The sequence below is a fragment of the Protobothrops mucrosquamatus genome, unplaced genomic scaffold, assembly GCF_001527695.2.
Source record: "Protobothrops mucrosquamatus isolate PMUCROS unplaced genomic scaffold, P.Mucros_1.0 scaffold1344, whole genome shotgun sequence".
Lineage (NCBI taxonomy): Eukaryota > Metazoa > Chordata > Lepidosauria > Squamata > Viperidae > Protobothrops > Protobothrops mucrosquamatus.
In genome coordinates this window covers 23,724-40,677 of record NW_015387540.1, presented here as the reverse complement: position 1 = coordinate 40,677, position 16,954 = coordinate 23,724, and the positions used below count along the sequence as shown (strand labels likewise).

Sequence of the window (16,954 nt, the reverse complement as noted above, 5' to 3'; positions counted from 1 at the left end):
TTACATGACACTATGATTTGAAGAGACCTACGGATTGGCTAATCTGCTACTATTGATTTGGAGTTTGGCCTCTTCAAATTAACCTTGACTCCACCTGCTCTTCTCTTATCAACATAGTTAAAATTCATAGACAATTGCTCTTTCTCCCTTTTCTTGCTGAGGATTACTTGGTGAAGGAAATTTTTGTAGCAGAAGTAGCTTTATTTTTTTTCATAAGTAAGGATGGTTATAACATAAATGAAGAGATTATAGTTGTTTAATTGTTTATTTTACCTGGAAAAGGTTGAATTTCTGCATTTCTCCCTGGATTACAGTTCTGGAAGTACTATTCTTACTGCTGCATTCTTACAATTAGGACTGAAAAAGAAGAGAGACTTTTTCCTATTTTCATGTGAATTTGTGATATTCCATTGCATCTTGCTGTATCTAAGAATCCAAGAAGATGGTACGCTACTTGCCTTTTTTGTTCCAGAAGAAACTCAAAGCCACCCTTCTTTTTCTCCTTATGGTTGTCCTGATACACATTGTGATGGATTTTGTGCCCTCTGCTGATTATAAGTCCTGCAGGTGTCTATCTAAAGTAACAGGTACCGTGAACCATTTATCATCTAGTTCTATATTAGCAGCTCAAAATAAGCTGAATCTGAGGAATCTTCAGGATTTTAGTAGCAGTAACAGCTCCCTGGAAAAAGGATTTCACTCAACAGAAGATGTGTCACATGTGGATGGCCTCAGCAATGTGGCTCTCCAAGATGCCAACATCAAGCAACAGGAAACCAAAGAAAAACCCAACCAGAAAATAAAATCTAAATTGTCTGCTCTTTTTGATCATCCTCTGTATAAGATCCCAATCCCAAAAGTTGTAAGGAAAGACAAACTATTTGGGACCAAACCAAAGATGAACCTCTTCATAAATAGTGATGAACGGTGAGAGATCCTCTTTTTCTTCTGGATGACTCCCTCAGTTTGGTGTGTCCCTTCTTGGATAAGCTTGTGTCTATTCCTGCCCAGATTTTATTATTAAGTGCATAATATTTTCTTTCCCCATTTTGGAAGGGTTTAATCTCAGTAGGTTATGTTGATAAGAAACCAGACTAAGATTATGTTATGTAATTTGATTCTGACTCCTCCCTGAGGCATAACCTCCCATGTGATATAGTATCACCTTCTCCTCATTAGTGATCGTAATCAGTTCAAGCAACTTTGTCATAAAGTGAAATGGTTGCTAAGTGAACGTGTGACTAAGAGAGAGAGAAAGAGGAAGAGATGGTGGGAAGATCACTGATTGTTGCCCTTTTATTCAGATGAAGTTCTGTCATACAATCTCCTATCATGACCCACTTTCTCCCTTTTATGCCATTGTTGAAATAAGAATGCCCACCTATTATGGAAAGAATTGTAATCCTAGCTGAAATGCTCTTATACCATGAGTACTTCCTAAGTCCTGTATAACAACGTCAAAGAACAATATATAAAATCAGTACTGAAAGCATGTATGCCAGGATCCAGATTCAGAGGGAAGTATTTTCCACAGGTTGTTGTGATCATATTATTATAATTTACCACTGTATATTATGCTGATTTCCAAATGCCCCTCTGTATTCAGAATGAATCAACATCCTTGCACTTCTCCTCTCTTTCCAGTTCTTTTCTCTATTAATTTTCTAATAGACAATTATGATGCTACTTATGATGTATTTGCTTACAGCAGGATCTGCTGAGCCTTATTTTTTCACTACACAGCATCATTGCTAAACACAGCAGTGCTATTTGATGTGAAAAGTACAAACTAGAAGAAAAAAGTATGTATGTATGTATGTATGTATGTATGTATGTATGTATGTATGTATGTATGTATGTATTTTCTCCTCTGGAAAAACAGCCCCAAACTCCACCCTTTTGTGATATGATTTTGCTCATTTCCATCATTATCCCATCCTTTGTAGCTCTCATCTATTAAATACTATCCACTGACATCCCTAGCTTGGTCTGTACTACCATAGCTACATTCCCTGATGTACATGCCACCCAAACTGACATACAAATGTTTTCTAAAGTATTTCATTTTTTAATTAAAAAAGTATAATCCAAACAAATAAATGAATGTAGTTGCTATAAAAAGGGGGCCACATACAGCATGCTGGCCAGAACTGAGATTCCATCAACCATAGTTATCTATACAAATATATAGCTGCACATGCAAATGCACAGGATTATCTCTTCTACAGTAGAAACGGTGGGATGTGGCTGCACTATATAAACCAGATACTGGTTTAAGACTGGTTGTAATAGAAAATGAAATCAGAAAGCTAGGCCATGGAACTAGGTTTTAAAATGGGCCATCACTCCAATTCTAATGTTTAGACCCTTCATTCTACATTATTACTATGGCTGGTTGCAGTCAGCCAGATGTTTAGCCTGGATCTGGCATTTTTGTCTATCTATCAAGGCTTTCCCAAGAACCTGGAATAGGCAAATTTTATTGTTTAATAATATTGAAGTATCATTACATGATGTAAACTGTTCTAAGCAAAACTGCCTTTTGCAATTGACTGATGATGATTTGATTAATGCCAATGTTGTTTGAGTGGTGCTCCAGATGTTTTGGATTTGTATCCAAGGCACCAATTACTATTGGTATTGTTTTTTCTTTCATTTGCTGCAGTTGTTCTACTATTTGCAGGTCTTTATATTTTGTGATTTTTGTATAGTTCTTTCTCTTCTCCAAAAGATGCTTTTTCGCGAGGCAACAGGACTTGCTTGTTTTTCTTTGAAGACATTTCGCTTCTCATCCAAGAAGCTTCTTCACCTCTTTCTTTCTCTTCTGTTCTGCTGTCTCCAGATGTTGTTCTGGGAAAGATAAGAGGAAGACATATTAGGAATGTCCACTACTTGAATTATTGATAAAAATAATCAAGACAGGAAACAAACAAATAAATGCTTGTCTATTTGAATTCTAAAGTCCCAGAGCACTTTAGCTTCTTCATGTTCTATTACTATGTCTATTTTGTTGTTGTTGTTGTTGTTGTTCCATTGGTTTTTCCTTGCAGGCAAGTTGCATTCCAGACAAAATACTTGCTTGCGGGCCACATCTCTTATCTGGACTTTGTTGTCTTTCTTATCCACAGTTGCTAAGTCTGGAATATTATATGTCAGCTTTATTATTGTTATTTATGTGTCAGCTTTAATTATTATTGTTATTTGTTCAAAAACTGTGAAGTCACGGCTGCCAGTTCTTTAGCTGGTGTTGGCTTTCATATGCATTGAGTTATTCTTAAAAACCTAGGCTCTCATAATGTTGGGGGAGGGGTTACTTCTAGATAATTCAGGATAGCGTTAATATGTTGATATCTTTAAACTGTAGCTTTGCTTTGCTTGTAACTCAGTGTGTAAATTCAGTATTCATATATAGGATGTAATAATAACTTAATAGAGTGCTTGATTTTTGTGTGTTGGATCTGCAGAATCAGAAGCAACAGTGCAGAAGGCCTTCAGAACCACAGTGCTCACCCTGCTTGGCTCAGCTTTTATGCTGGAATCAATCGCTATGAACTGTATGCCCGCCATGATCCCTCTCGCCATGACTTGATGAAGGATTTGGCCAAACAGAAAATTATCAGTTCAGGTACTACATAGCATTTCAGATGCTCCAACTAACTCATTGTTTGTTTCCTCATCCTGTTTTCTCTTTTCTAGTGTTTGCTTTTCTAGTGTTTCCTTTCTTTAGTTCAGTATAAACCCAGTTAAACCATCTACAGAGAAGAGTGCTAGAACAGGGAGAGGTCTCTTCTGCATATGAGCTACTTATTAACCAACCAAGATAGGGACTATCTTTTTGTAGCCCACAGCCACACTTTTTGTTAACAAATTTTGCCTGAAATCCAAGGGTACAAAGTAATGATATCTTGAACAGATTAGATTTCCCTGTTTATTTGTTTTACTGAATGTTTTATTTAGATGTGTTAAAGCAACCTGACATCTTATCTTCTCCCCTCCTCCTTCACCTGCTGGGAAAATGAACTCTTCACGTTTGGCAGTTTGTTTCTGGGCTATTTTATTTGCAAAAGTGAAATTTGGGAACCAGATAAGCTCATTAATTACATCCCCCATACCAGGAGTTTGCCAAGATCCTCAGTGTAAACAAAGACAGCCAGGTTTCTCTCTTTGTTATTTTTAATATTTTTTTAAATTTAAATACACACATGACATACATGACAGCAGAGCTAAACAGCTTGATAGCTATAGCTACTCTTTAACATGTGGAAAAGCATATTATAATATATAGTATACATACTCTGTATTCTGTTATAATAATTCTAACAGAAAAATACTGAAAGCTGAAGATTGGGGAAATAATAATTTGATTTTGAATCTAAAATGCATAAAAAACTTGAAGCTAATGAAGAACATAAAAACACTTGTATTAAATAATTATTGGATGTTATATCTATAAGAGGACCTAGCACAATAGGTGGTCAGATCAAAAATTAAATTTAGGGGTCAATTATTAAATTACTGCAGAACCACATACAGAGGATAAGCAATCTCTAAGTGGTAATAAAACCACTACAGCCATTGGTCACAAAACCCAGTTTGGTAGACATCATATTTAGGATGAAATTTGATATGAAACAGTAAAAGTTTGAGAAAGAAGCTTACCTTGTACCATGTATAGGATCATGATTTTTATTCAACAAACACTTTTCAAGGAGGTATCCTTCTTTTTGAATGAATAAGATAAATGGATCGTTTTACTCTCTTCTATAAAATGAAAAATATAGCAATCTGAATCTCTTCATGAGTCTAATGCTTGTTAATGTCATTTCAGTCCAGAAGCCTGGAGGAACTCAACTGAAGCTTATCATGACTTTTCCCAATCATGGCCAAGCTCTCTTCAAACCTATGAAGTAAGGCATCTTGATACATTAATTGTGATCTCCTCCAAAATGGTTTGTTTGGATATGCTGAGAGTGCAATTCCAAAGGCTGTTAGCTGAAAATTCGGGAATTTCAGTCTGAGTTCTCTTTATTAATATTCTGACCCTAAGCATCTTTTCATGCATTGCACCGATCCTTGATGGGTTTACATTAAACCTGTACTTTGAAAATTAATTGATAGTTAAAGCATCTTTGTATAGCAAGCTGATAAGGTAATCCTGGCATTGGCATCTGTATCCCAAGTGAAAAAGAAGTTTGTACCATTGGCTGTATTTCTAAACACACCTATGCAATAATTCTATCAGAAGCAACTTTTTTTTTTCCAAAGAAGTTTTATTATTTTCCATCATGAAAAAAAACAATCATAAACATAAATACACAATAACAAGAAAACCCCCCCGCCCCCCCCGGACTTCCCAAACCTAATCCCAGGATAATATTCATATATAAGTAAACAAATACTAATATCTCTAACTCCACAAAATATCTTAATCTACATGAAAAGATAGAAAGAGTAAACAAAATAAGAAAATCTAAAAACCTAGATTATATTCTACCACTCTATGCTTCTTTTGAATATAAACAATCCATCTTCTCCATATTAATAAAAATTGTTCATTCGAGTAGTTCTTCAAATAACCCGAAATCTTTGCCATTTCAGCAAGATACGAAACTTTCAATCTCCAGTCTTCCATTGTAGGCAGAATTGGGCTCTTCCAATTTTGGGCTATCAGCAAACGGGCTGCAGTTATACAGTAAAGCATCAAATTTATTTCTTTTGCATCTAAATCTTGCACAATACCTAAGAGAAACAGCTGTGGGAGAAAAATAATCCTTTTTTTAAAGATTTGCTGTAGGTTCCACCACAATTGTATCCAAAAGGCCTTAATAACCTTACAGGTCCACCACATATGAAAAAAAGTTGCATCTGGATGTCCACACCTCCAACACTTGGATTCATAATTCACATAAATACGAGACATAGTTGAAGGATCCAAGTGCCATCTATAAAACATTTTATAAAAATTCTCACGTAAATTTTGAGCTTGCATCAGAAGCAACTTAACTGTAAGCATCAAAATATAAAACTCAAGTACATCTTCTGCTGACTACAAGGATGCCTCCATATTGATTTTTTGGCAAAAGGGAATAAAACTAAATAATACATGTACCCCTTTGCTGGGACAGTCTGTTTCTATATTCCATGTAGTATATTTTATAAGGCTGGCATTGAAACAGAAATGGATTGACTTGCTCTGGATTTTTCATGGGGTTTCATCTGCAGAAAAAAGGTCATGGCCACAGAGATAATAAAATTAGACAGGAATAGTATAATAAATCATTAACATCTGCAAATCTGATTACAAGTTAAAGATGGAATTTAAGTGTTCTTTCAAAAATGGGCAGGTTCTCATTGTATTGGGAACATCTAGGAAAATAACTCAAAATACTAGCAGGCAGTGTCATATTTTAATTAGAATTAGAACCAAAAAATATTCAAAGCTCCAGAAAAAAAAAACATTCACAACCCTTTAAAGCGTGTTGTAATTCCTGTACCCTAGCAAAACAACAGCAATTTTGCACTTCTGTTCCCTATCAATATGCCTGCTTTCCCCAAATTAGTGCCTTATTCATGAGTGTTCAGATTGATTGCACTGAATATTTAATAGAAATATCCTTAAAATTGCTCTGAAATTTTATACCACAAGATGGTTACATATGGCGCTATAATAGTAAAAAATAGTTATCGTTATTACCACCCTAGCGCAGTTGTAGCTACTGCAGCCCTCATCAATAGAGTCCGGTTTTGATGGAGATGTGCGACCTCTGCTGGTGAAAGGTTTAAATTGAAGTTCTTAGTTGTTTTTCAAACTGGAATTCACAATCCCAAGATTTCCCATTCGGAAATAATGAACATTGTAATTCTTGGAAAGGCTTGAACTGAGAAAAATACTTTAAAGTGGTAAAATTGAACGGCATCAATTGGATGCTAGTTTGTTTGAACAGATTCAGCTGAAAGATTGTAGCTCTGCAGAGCATGCATGCAAAATGTCTCCAACATCTCCAGATAGACTGACAAAATATCACTACTTGCAGTCACAAGAGTTACTACTGCTATAAAATACCACAATGATGGGTGCAAATCTGACTTGCTGTAAGAACCTTGCACATTCTTATCTCATGTGCACAATGATCTCCCAGGTGAAAGGAGATGCGGCTTTGACTTCAGCCACAAGACACTTATTTTTCTGACAATTTCTATATGAGCATCTGCCAAATGTTGACATCTTCCCAGAATTCTCAGTAATGCCAAACTGTTGGGGAATTCTGAGAGCTGGATGAAGTACACCTTGGGGAAACTTGTTTCTGATAATCCCATTCTACTCTTCTCTCTGCCTTCCTAGGCAAACCCGAGACCAGGAGACTTCAGCAGACTTCTTTTACTTTTCAGACTTTGAGCGGCACAATGCAGAAATAGCAGCTTTCCACTTGGACAGGTAAGTTCAGTCTAATTCTCTTGTTCAAAATACATCTATGCTCTGTTTTCAAGAGGTGTTAGTAAAAAAAAATACCATAGTTTAATCATAGAATATACTGTTTGTCTGTAGATAGACTCGGCTTTTGGCATTTTCTGTTGCAAAATAATCCCAGTAGTACAGGGAAATAACTCTACTTAGACTCTTTCGAGCTGTTGTTATCAGAGTAGGTAAGGCTGAGCTAGTAGACAACAACTTCCTGCCCTGAATGTGAGCAGAAAGAATGGTGAGATATGCATCATAATAAAAATAACAATATAACCAGCCTGATGCTTTAAAATGCTGATGTTTGAGAAGACACCTGAAAATAACATGGACATCAATGGATCACTGAACAGATCAAGCAAGTGTTCTCACTCAAGGATCAAATGACCAGACTCAAATTATCTTACTTTGGACATATTACTGTATGTGAAAAACTGGATTTCTGGAGAAGGGTCTAATTCTGGGAAAAGTGAAAGGAAAGAGGAGAAGAAGAAGGTGATAGCAGCAAGGTGGTGGATTCAGTTACAATGGCAATGACTGCAGTGTTGGAAAACTTGGAAGACTAGATTAGGACAGATCATGGAGAAAATCTATTTATGTGATTGCTAGGAGATGAAAATGACTTAAAGGCACATAATCAATCAAAATAGTGATTTCAGCTGATATAAGATCCAGGCATACAACAAGTTATAGAACAGGGTTGGATAATCTATACCCTTTTAGATTTTGTGGGGAAATAAATCTGAATACAGGATGTTTACTTAAAGGAAACAGGAATCCTAGAACTTCTAGAAGGCCACAAGTTTTCATCATTTGAGTTAGTGTGTTGAGACCATGACAAAATTATTGGTAGCCATTCTGAAACTCTACCTCTGCTTGGGGTATCCAGGGTTCTGGTTGTGACAGAAGGTATTGCATACCTGACTAAGCATTTCATGTTTATATGGGGCCTGGCCATTTTAAAGCTTAGCCATCACTGGGTTCAGATTAGCATCAGTAAAAACTATCCTTGAGAGGTACAATCCAACATCTAGCAGGATTTACCACACCTTTGCCCCAGGTCTCACTAACCAGCTGGGAAGCCCCAATTAAATTTCAGAGCAACAGAGCATCATAAGAAATTTAGATGAGGGTTCTAATTCATTCAGAGCATTGTGGTTACAATCCAAACCTCACAAAGTAAGAGGCAATCCATCAAGGAATCCTCCACCAAGAGTTCCATAAAGGGGCAGAAGGTAATTCAAGATACCCTTCAATGCATCCAGTCCATAGCAGTTTGCTAAGCTAGAAGGCAAACCTCAGGTCAAGGCTTGAGGCCCACATCATAATGTGATAGCTAATGCAACTATTAGAAAAAAGTTAATTGATATTGTTTGATTGTAGGCTTTATGATAAATGTATAGGCTAAGCTGTCTGTTCTTTATTCAAACTTTTCTGCTGTATTTGCCTTTTCTATGCAGGATCCTGGACTTTAGAAGAATTCCTCCAGTTTCTGGACGGTTGGTGAACATAAGCAACGAAATCCGTGACATTACAACAGATAAGAAACTGTTTAAAACGTTTTTCATCTCCCCAGGTGCGTATCTCCCTGTCCCATTCTTGACACCAACTTTGGAAACAATGAATGATTGTGTCTTTAAATTTATGGAGGTAATTGTATAAATCTTTCCCAATAAACTGGCCTCTAGATTTAGTGTGGCGCCTACAATTACTGCATTGTAATAAACGCAACAAGTTAGAGAAGGCAAAGACAGATTAACTCTGACAGGAATTTAAACTATTCCCTTCTCTCTTCAAATCTGTTTAAGGCAGGTGGTGGCATGATCTATCATAGAAAAAATGTCTCTGTGTTGCAGTTCCCTAACTTTTGCTTCCCTCCATTTTGCCTGGATCAACCAGCTGGCAACATCTGTTTCTTTGGCGAGTGCTCCTACTATTGCTCTACTGAACATGCTTTGTGTGGCAAACCTGACCAGCTTGAGGGATCTATGGCAGCCTTGTTGCCTGACAAAGAGATAGCTGAACGCCAGTCTTGGCGGAGTCCCTGGAGGCGTTCCTATTCCAAGATCAAGAAAGCTGAGTGAGTATCCAAAAGGAGAAAAGAAAAGCCAGTACAGTTTAAAAAAAAGATTTAATAGGCAAAAAGAAAATTCTAGATAGAGTGGAGACAAATGAAATGGTTGGAGAAATAGGACAGTCAAAGAAAGGAGAAAGTGAGGCATGTAGTCTAAACATAAAAGAATCTGTACAAACCATGAAAGTGTATCCATCAGCCCATCAATTTGGATATCACTATTTTACCTTCTCGTATTTGTTTTGCATCTGTTTTACTGTTTTTATTCCCCTTGCTTTTATGCTCACATAGGCCCACAAGAAAAGTCTGGTAAGAGAACAAAGAACACCAAACCTGCAGAATAGTCAATGGCTCCTTCATCACTAGTGATTTGGAGAACCTGATTCTGTTTAAAAAAGATTAGTATGGGCCTCAAGTAACTAATGGAAATAGCTTTTTATATTTTTTCTACATATAAACATATTGAACTTCAGATACAATATTAAAAAAGATTCAGAAATCTAAAATAAAAAATGTAAACATATAACCATGACAGAAGATGGATATCAACAGAAACATATATTCTCCCATTTACCATAGTGTGAATAAATTCTGATTTGTCACCTGTTTGACACTATCTTCTGGAAATGAAGAAGAGGGAATTAATATCTTCTTTTAAGAGGTTGAGATATACTGCTTCATACTGCTGGAAAAGACTCATGTCACAAAAATATATTGTATTTCAGAGAAAGCATGCCACTTTCTCTATTTCTGTTGCTTTTCTTAAGGTCTCAGGATCAAGGTTCACCCTATAAGCAATGAGAAGTGCCAGCACATTGAAAAGGGAGTAGAATTTTATTGTGCGACTTATTCTCATGGTAATTTTACTGGCAGAAAGAGGAAAAGATGCTTCAGAGATTTCTGATTTGTGTGTCATCACTTAATATGCATCTGCATGAGAGAAAAAAGAGAGAAGAGTCATTTGCTGTTCAGCTCACACAGCAAAGTATTTGCTTAAGTAACTGCAGCATCATGCAAACAAACTCAAAAGAATCTCCGTACCCATACAACATACATTTGCAAAATGACAAAATGGGTAAGGTGACGTGAGGAAGGAGTTCAACCAAAGCTGCTTCTTTTTCCCAATATGAGATGTATTCATTATTGCTATTAAGATTTCATGTACTACTGTTTACCAATACACCCCAGCAGTTTAAAACAGAAAGACAAAAATAAAATTAAAATGAAGAATAATTTAATTATATCTGAAAACATACCGTAGGTATTTTATGTTGGTAAATATTCTTAAATGCCACCGGAAAGTGTAGAACAGTGGTGGTTTAGAATTCTAACAGGGAGAGAAAACTGGATAAATGGATAGAATACTAAAAATGAACTACTGTAAATGATCGTCCATTAGAAGCCTGTCCAAAGCAATGAATTTTTAAGGCCTTTTGGAACAGAGACATTAGCAGATAAGTTTAGCAGAAAAGTTTAGCAGATAAGTTTAGCAGAAAAGTTTAGCAGATAAGTTTAGCAGAAAAGTTTAGCAGATAATATTTCACAATGGCTGACTTTTCCCAGGTGGGAACTGAATGAAAATTACTGTGCTCAGGTTCGAAAGACACCACCCTATGACAACACGGCCCGACTTCTGAGTCTCATTGACATGACCATGCTTGATTTTCTCATGGGTGAGTAAGTTAATGAATTTATATTGGGGACAAGAGACCTGGATCAGTGGTAGCAAAAGGCAGGAGCAGAAGGCCCCAGATCATGCCTCTGGTTCAGTCTCTGTCTGGCATTTCCACTGCAGATGTTTCAGCTCAGCTTGTAGGAGGGAGACTGGGATGCTAGAGTTTCTTAAACATAAGACCCGCTGCATCTTATAAAACAAAGGATCTGTCTGTGTAAAACTGGCTGCCCACCAGCTTCTCTAGAATAGGCTTTCATTGGCAATACATTGTGCTGAAATTCACAAGAAAACAAAAGCTCCTTCTGTAACATTTCTCAGAGTCCCTTGTTTTGGCCTGGTTTTTTTTAGCAGTGCCTTACTATTCCATAAGGGGATATTCGTTTTCTCAGTTATTTATCCCACTTCAGAAGAACTAAATTCATGCCAGTTAAAACTGGTCACAATAAGGAATTTAGAAGCCTGCATCTTAAATAAATTTCTGAATAATTTCAGAAAGTTCACTGAAGGGCCTTATATTCACCTTTTACCAAAGCCTATTGTTGCCCGATTTAGCCCTGTTCTGTCCAACCAATTGCCAATGGCTCTCCAGGTTTGATAAACTGTCCATGTTGTAGAGCACAAAAGTGTAACTTATTTTTGCTCTTTTCCTCAGCTTCAGGTTAATATGCAAACGAAGTCTCACCTTTCAGACTTACATAGAAACAAAACTTAAACCTTTGCTGATTGTTTTCAGGATACATGTAAGAAAAATTCAGATAAAATGTGGCTAGCTAAAAACTCCCATATTCAAAATACTGCTCAACATGCAATGTTTATTTTATGGCTTATAATAGCAAACATGTTTCACTATACCCTCTAGTGGAAGCACTGCATATTTTCATATTCATACCCTATATCCCATATTTTAACAATAGAAATATACAGTATAAGCATTTAGAGCATGGGTATCAAACTCACTGTGTCACGTGACGTGTCGCGACATATTTAGACTTTTCTCGCATTGCTGGAGCTGGGGTGGGCGCGGCCTCCGGATGATGCAACCAGCCCACGGGCCGGCAGTTTGACACCCCTGATTTAGAGGATTGGTTACCCCATCTATTCCCAATTTTTGATCCAAAAATGCAGCTGCTTATTATGTATTGTTATTACAATGTTTAACTGACCAATCAGACTAACCTATTTGATTAGCGGGCAGCAGAAGCACAAACATAACATCTTAAAAGATAATATAATCTATTCAAATACTGATAATCTAGCTTGGTGATGTTCCTCAGTTAGAGGCTTAGAAAAAAGGATTTATTTGAATACACATACACATTCACTCTCCCACCCTATAAATCAGGTTATATACTACATGACCTTTGGCTTTGGAAAATCCATATTCTTTATATCTTGCAGAATAAAGTATATTTGGTGAAAGCACATTATCTTTTGTAGATATGTGGACTCCATCATGCACTTAGTTTATATATTATTAAGTACAGACATTGTGTTTTGCCATCATAGCTTATAATTTTAAGTATGAAAAGATAAAATTAAACTAAACATTTATCCTGCCCAATTTTGGGGTGTGGTTCTTAGCATCTGCTCAAAAGCTGTGCATTTGTGATGTTTGTGCAGTAATGGGTAGCATCCTGTTCTAGCATTTATTTGCTGGCTATCTCCAAGTTAGGCTTGAAATTGTATCTTGGGCTCCAATTCATTAAGCAAAATATATGTTGTATATTGTTGTACCTACTGGTAACTTATTGAAGAAATCACACCTATTCCTGTGTTTACGTGGTAGCTATGTAGACTCTGACACTTCTGATAGTGGCAGAAGAGCAGTGTATGTGTGTACTCCAATATTATATATTCTAATGGCCACCTCAGAACCTGGTCACTCTCAAGACAATTCTCTGTGTGAACAGATTCATGTCAGAAACAGAACTGAGTGACAGTTGGCATCCATATTTTTCAAAGAACAAATGTACTGTATACTTTTGGCCTTATAGTTCAGGTATGGGCAAATTTTGGTGACACATTTTCTTCCACTGCTTTTTCTTTAACTGCAGGAAATATGGACAGGCATCACTATGAGACATTTGAAAAGTTTAGTAACCACACTTTTTATCTTCACCTGGACAATGGCAGAGGGTGAGAAAGTGCTGCTATCTTCTTAAGGGTGGGCAAGAGATTTTGGAAGGCTTTTGAACTCTGACATATAATGATCTGCATCTTTGAAAACAGGGCTAACCTCAGCCCAACCTTCCCCAAGGTTATCTCAGTACTGCACTAATTCAAATAACCCCCCTCCCATTGTGGGATAGTCTTTGAAAGCAAGAGTTTACAAGTTAAGGATTTCGAACAAGGAAGCGCCAGTTGCAATGTACTCTTGTGCTAGAATCCAGTGAACTAGTCTCTGCAGTCTCAGCACTTGGCAAGTATTATTTGAATGCAAAGGAATACTTATCTACTGGCACTATTTACACATGAGAAGGAGAATTATAATTTACTTTAAGACTATAGTGATAATACTATTCTAAAATTTAACAGAAAGGTAATGTTATATAAAATGTAACACTACAAGCAGTATAGTTAGAATAATTCCTACCAACTGTACCATGTTTTGCCTCTGGATAATTTCTTTCTTCTTAGTAATAGAATAAGATAGCTACATTATCCAGCTGTGCCTTATTTTCACATTTTATTTCAGTGGCAGCATTTGAAATGTGTACAATAATCCCTTGAGATGAGCCCATATCATATACTGATTAGTCTGTTGGACTAGACTGGGAAATCCAGATCCAAGTTCTCAAGTAACAGGATTATTCAGTTTTAGTCCAGCATACCTCAGTATTGTTGTGGGGATAAAATTAAAGAATAGAATGCAGTTTTATGCCACCTTCTCTCTTGTGAAAGCAGGGAAATTGTAATGGATAGCATCACTCCTCCCCCAAATTATGCCCTAATCTGTTATTTTTGTTCTTGTTTTTAGGTTTGGGAGACATTCTCATGATGAAATGTCTATTCTGACTCCTCTTCGGCAGTGCTGCATGTAAGGACAATTTTTTTGCCCCTCAAAATTTGCCCTTGCCAGGGTAATATAATTTAGGATAGTTTAAGAAAGGTCCAGTTTTCTGCAATGAAAAACTGATCTTGCTCATAAATGAGATTGTCAAGGTGCCCTCTCAGAAGTGCTGTGTTTGTAGTAGGAGGACATCACACATCCAAATCCTCCTCTGTTTAGTTTGTTCAGGAGAACAGGAGATTGTACGGTGGGAGCTGGTGTGATTTCTGTTGAACTGTTTCTCACCACTAGTCCACTACTGCTGAGACTGCTCAAACTTCTTTATTTAATTATGAGATTTATTTGCCACCCATCTCATATCCAACAATTTGGATACTGTTTACATAACAAAAGGCATGCCCATTAACTACATTTAGTACTCAATTAACTATCATATTGTGGCCCTGGTGGCCTAATTCAGTCTTTCTCAAAGAGAATGTCCTCAAGAGATATTGGGCTATAACCTCCATAATTTTCACCCAACATGACAATCATATTTAGAAAATACTAAATCTAATTCATCTCAGAATGTAGGTTAAAAAAGAAAATTATCAGAGGTTGGAATATCCAATGGTACGTAGGATGTGACATTTGTGTATTTACTTCTGAGTGAACCTCAAATCCTCTTATAAAAGCTGAAGATTAATATATCTAAAGAGCTGCATATTGGGCAAGGTGGCTTAATGCGTAGATTAATTTTGAAAGTCAAGTTTTGTCTTTTACCCAGTTCTGTAGTTCCATGAACCAGCTCTCTTTCCAATTCTGAAGTATGAATTATCTGAAACTGATGGCAGGTCCCAATTGACACATTTGGACGTAGGGCAATTCAGAATGTAAAGGAGCATGTAACCATGTTTCTGGCAGAAATCTGTTAAAATGCACATGCTCTGGGTAGAAAAATGCCTGCCAAACTACTTCCACTCTAAATCTACAGGAGGATGCATTTGTTTGTAATCTGAACCAGGGAACCTTTTGTAAACAGCACCAAATTAAGGTTGATTCAGTTAAGTCATAATAAGGAATGGATTTTTCCCAAATACCTATAGCAGAAAATTATTATCAAGCTTAGCAATCAGTGCAGAAATTACATTACTTTACTGAATTCCATAATTGTTATAAATATTTTTCATCTTGATAGTTCTAAGACTTCTCATTACTGTCCTGATTCATACTGGTATTTCAAGTCCATATATATTTATTTTAATTAAATTGCATTGATAGAAATACTAAATATGATATTTTCTCTCTCTTCTATGTATATTTTTTTTCCTTGTTGTTACTGTCTCCAGTATTAAAAAGTCAACTTTCCTGCGGCTGCAACTGCTTGCTACTGAGCCTTATCGTTTAAGTGATGTCATGCGTGAATCATTAGCCTCAGATCCCCTGTCTCCAGTCTTATCAGAGGCTCATCTAGAAGCACTGGATCGGCGACTCAAAAAGATATTGGCTATGGTAGAAAACTGCAAGAGGGCAGATGGACATAAAGAAGTAATAGTTGATGACTTAAGAGGAAAGCAGTATTTTTAGTTTAGTGTAGCTAGAGAAGTGATAGTGATCTTACCTACAGTAGACACACAATATCCCCAACCTGCTATTTCTGTTTACTCATGAAGAAATTATTTCAGATCTACCATTGCTATTTATTGAGGAGGGGGACATTTATAGTTCCTTGAGTTCCAATATGGTACTGTGAACATTGCCCACTGCCAGAGCAGGCCCTTTGTTCATTTATAGGGTCTAGATGACTTATTGCCTTAACAATCATGCATAGCACTAGACCTAATTTCAAAGTGCAGTGCAAGAGATCAATTCAGATTATGATGTCAACTTTCAGTCAATTCCTCCAGACTGCCACTTAAGAAAGAAAAGAGTATCGGGAGTAAAAAGGGATTGGAGGCTAGGGAGAGTTCAGTGTCTCTTGTGACACCAGTTCCTTGAAGTTACTCAGGAGGTTGCCTCTGCAGCTCTTGATAGGAAAAATGCTATCTCTACTTCTGACAACTTCTAGTCAATATTACTTACTAAGGCCTATTACTTACTAAGTTTTTCTATCATATGGTCTTTTTAGAAAGGGCAAGATGTGAATGTGGAATCTTCTGTATGCAAAACATATAAATGTTTATTTGAATAATTAGTTCAATGTATTATGCAACATTCTGCTTCAGGTAATGACCAACTAAATGGGAATATATTTATTCTGTACAGTACATAAACTGTTGTATAGGAACATAACAAGCTGATAATGAGCCATCCAGCCTATATTATTGACCTTGACTAGCAGTAGCTTGCCAGTGTTTTTTTTCCCAAGTCCTTCTTGGTGATGCCAAGGATAAAATTTTAGATCTTTCATATATAAAGAGAAAATGCTTTATATGATATGTGAAGTCTACCCATAGAGGGGAATGAGTAGACTCAGGAAAGACTCTTATTGGGCAGGTAACCTATGGTTCTCCAGATATTCTTGTACAACACCTGCTAACAACATCCAGAAGCACCAGCCAACGAGACAGCTAATGAAGGTTGCTGTTTAAAAACATCTTGACAGACACAGCTTGCTTACTTCTGTCCTTGGATAGATGGATTCAAAGAAAAACATGCATGCACAGTTACATGAATGATTTAACATGGCTGCCCATAAATTGGTTTTATGGTCTTTTGGGTGGAAATTTTGTTTAAAGCAATTGAAGAAGTACTATT

The 16,954-nt window shown here is 36.6% G+C and overlaps 1 protein-coding gene across 1 annotated transcript; it reads left to right on the top strand.

Annotated features, from left to right (window-relative positions):
* The first annotated feature begins 442 nt into the window (after positions 1–442).
* Positions 443–15,970, top strand: LOC107292452 (extracellular serine/threonine protein kinase FAM20C-like). The gene is made up of 10 exons (XM_015821542.1): positions 443–927; positions 3,465–3,625; positions 4,829–4,907; positions 7,343–7,435; positions 8,920–9,035; positions 9,359–9,539; positions 11,097–11,206; positions 13,263–13,344; positions 14,186–14,245; positions 15,547–15,970. The coding sequence occupies exons 1-10, from the start codon at positions 443–445 to the stop codon at positions 15,782–15,784; spliced, it is 1,605 nt and encodes a 534-aa protein (XP_015677028.1). The 3' UTR covers positions 15,785–15,970.
* Positions 15,971–16,954: the final 984 nt, after the last annotated feature.

Excerpts from the sequence above, each read along its gene's own strand:
- LOC107292452 (XM_015821542.1), top strand. The coding sequence starts at position 443 with ATGGTACGCTACTTGCCTTTTTTGTTCCAGAAGAAACTCAAAGCCACC. Across the intron at positions 7,436-8,919 it reads GCAGCTTTCCACTTGGACAG|GATCCTGGACTTTAGAAGAA; the intron begins GTAAGTTCAGTC and ends TTTTCTATGCAG. Across the intron at positions 14,246-15,546 it reads CCTCTTCGGCAGTGCTGCAT|TATTAAAAAGTCAACTTTCC; the intron begins GTAAGGACAATT and ends TACTGTCTCCAG.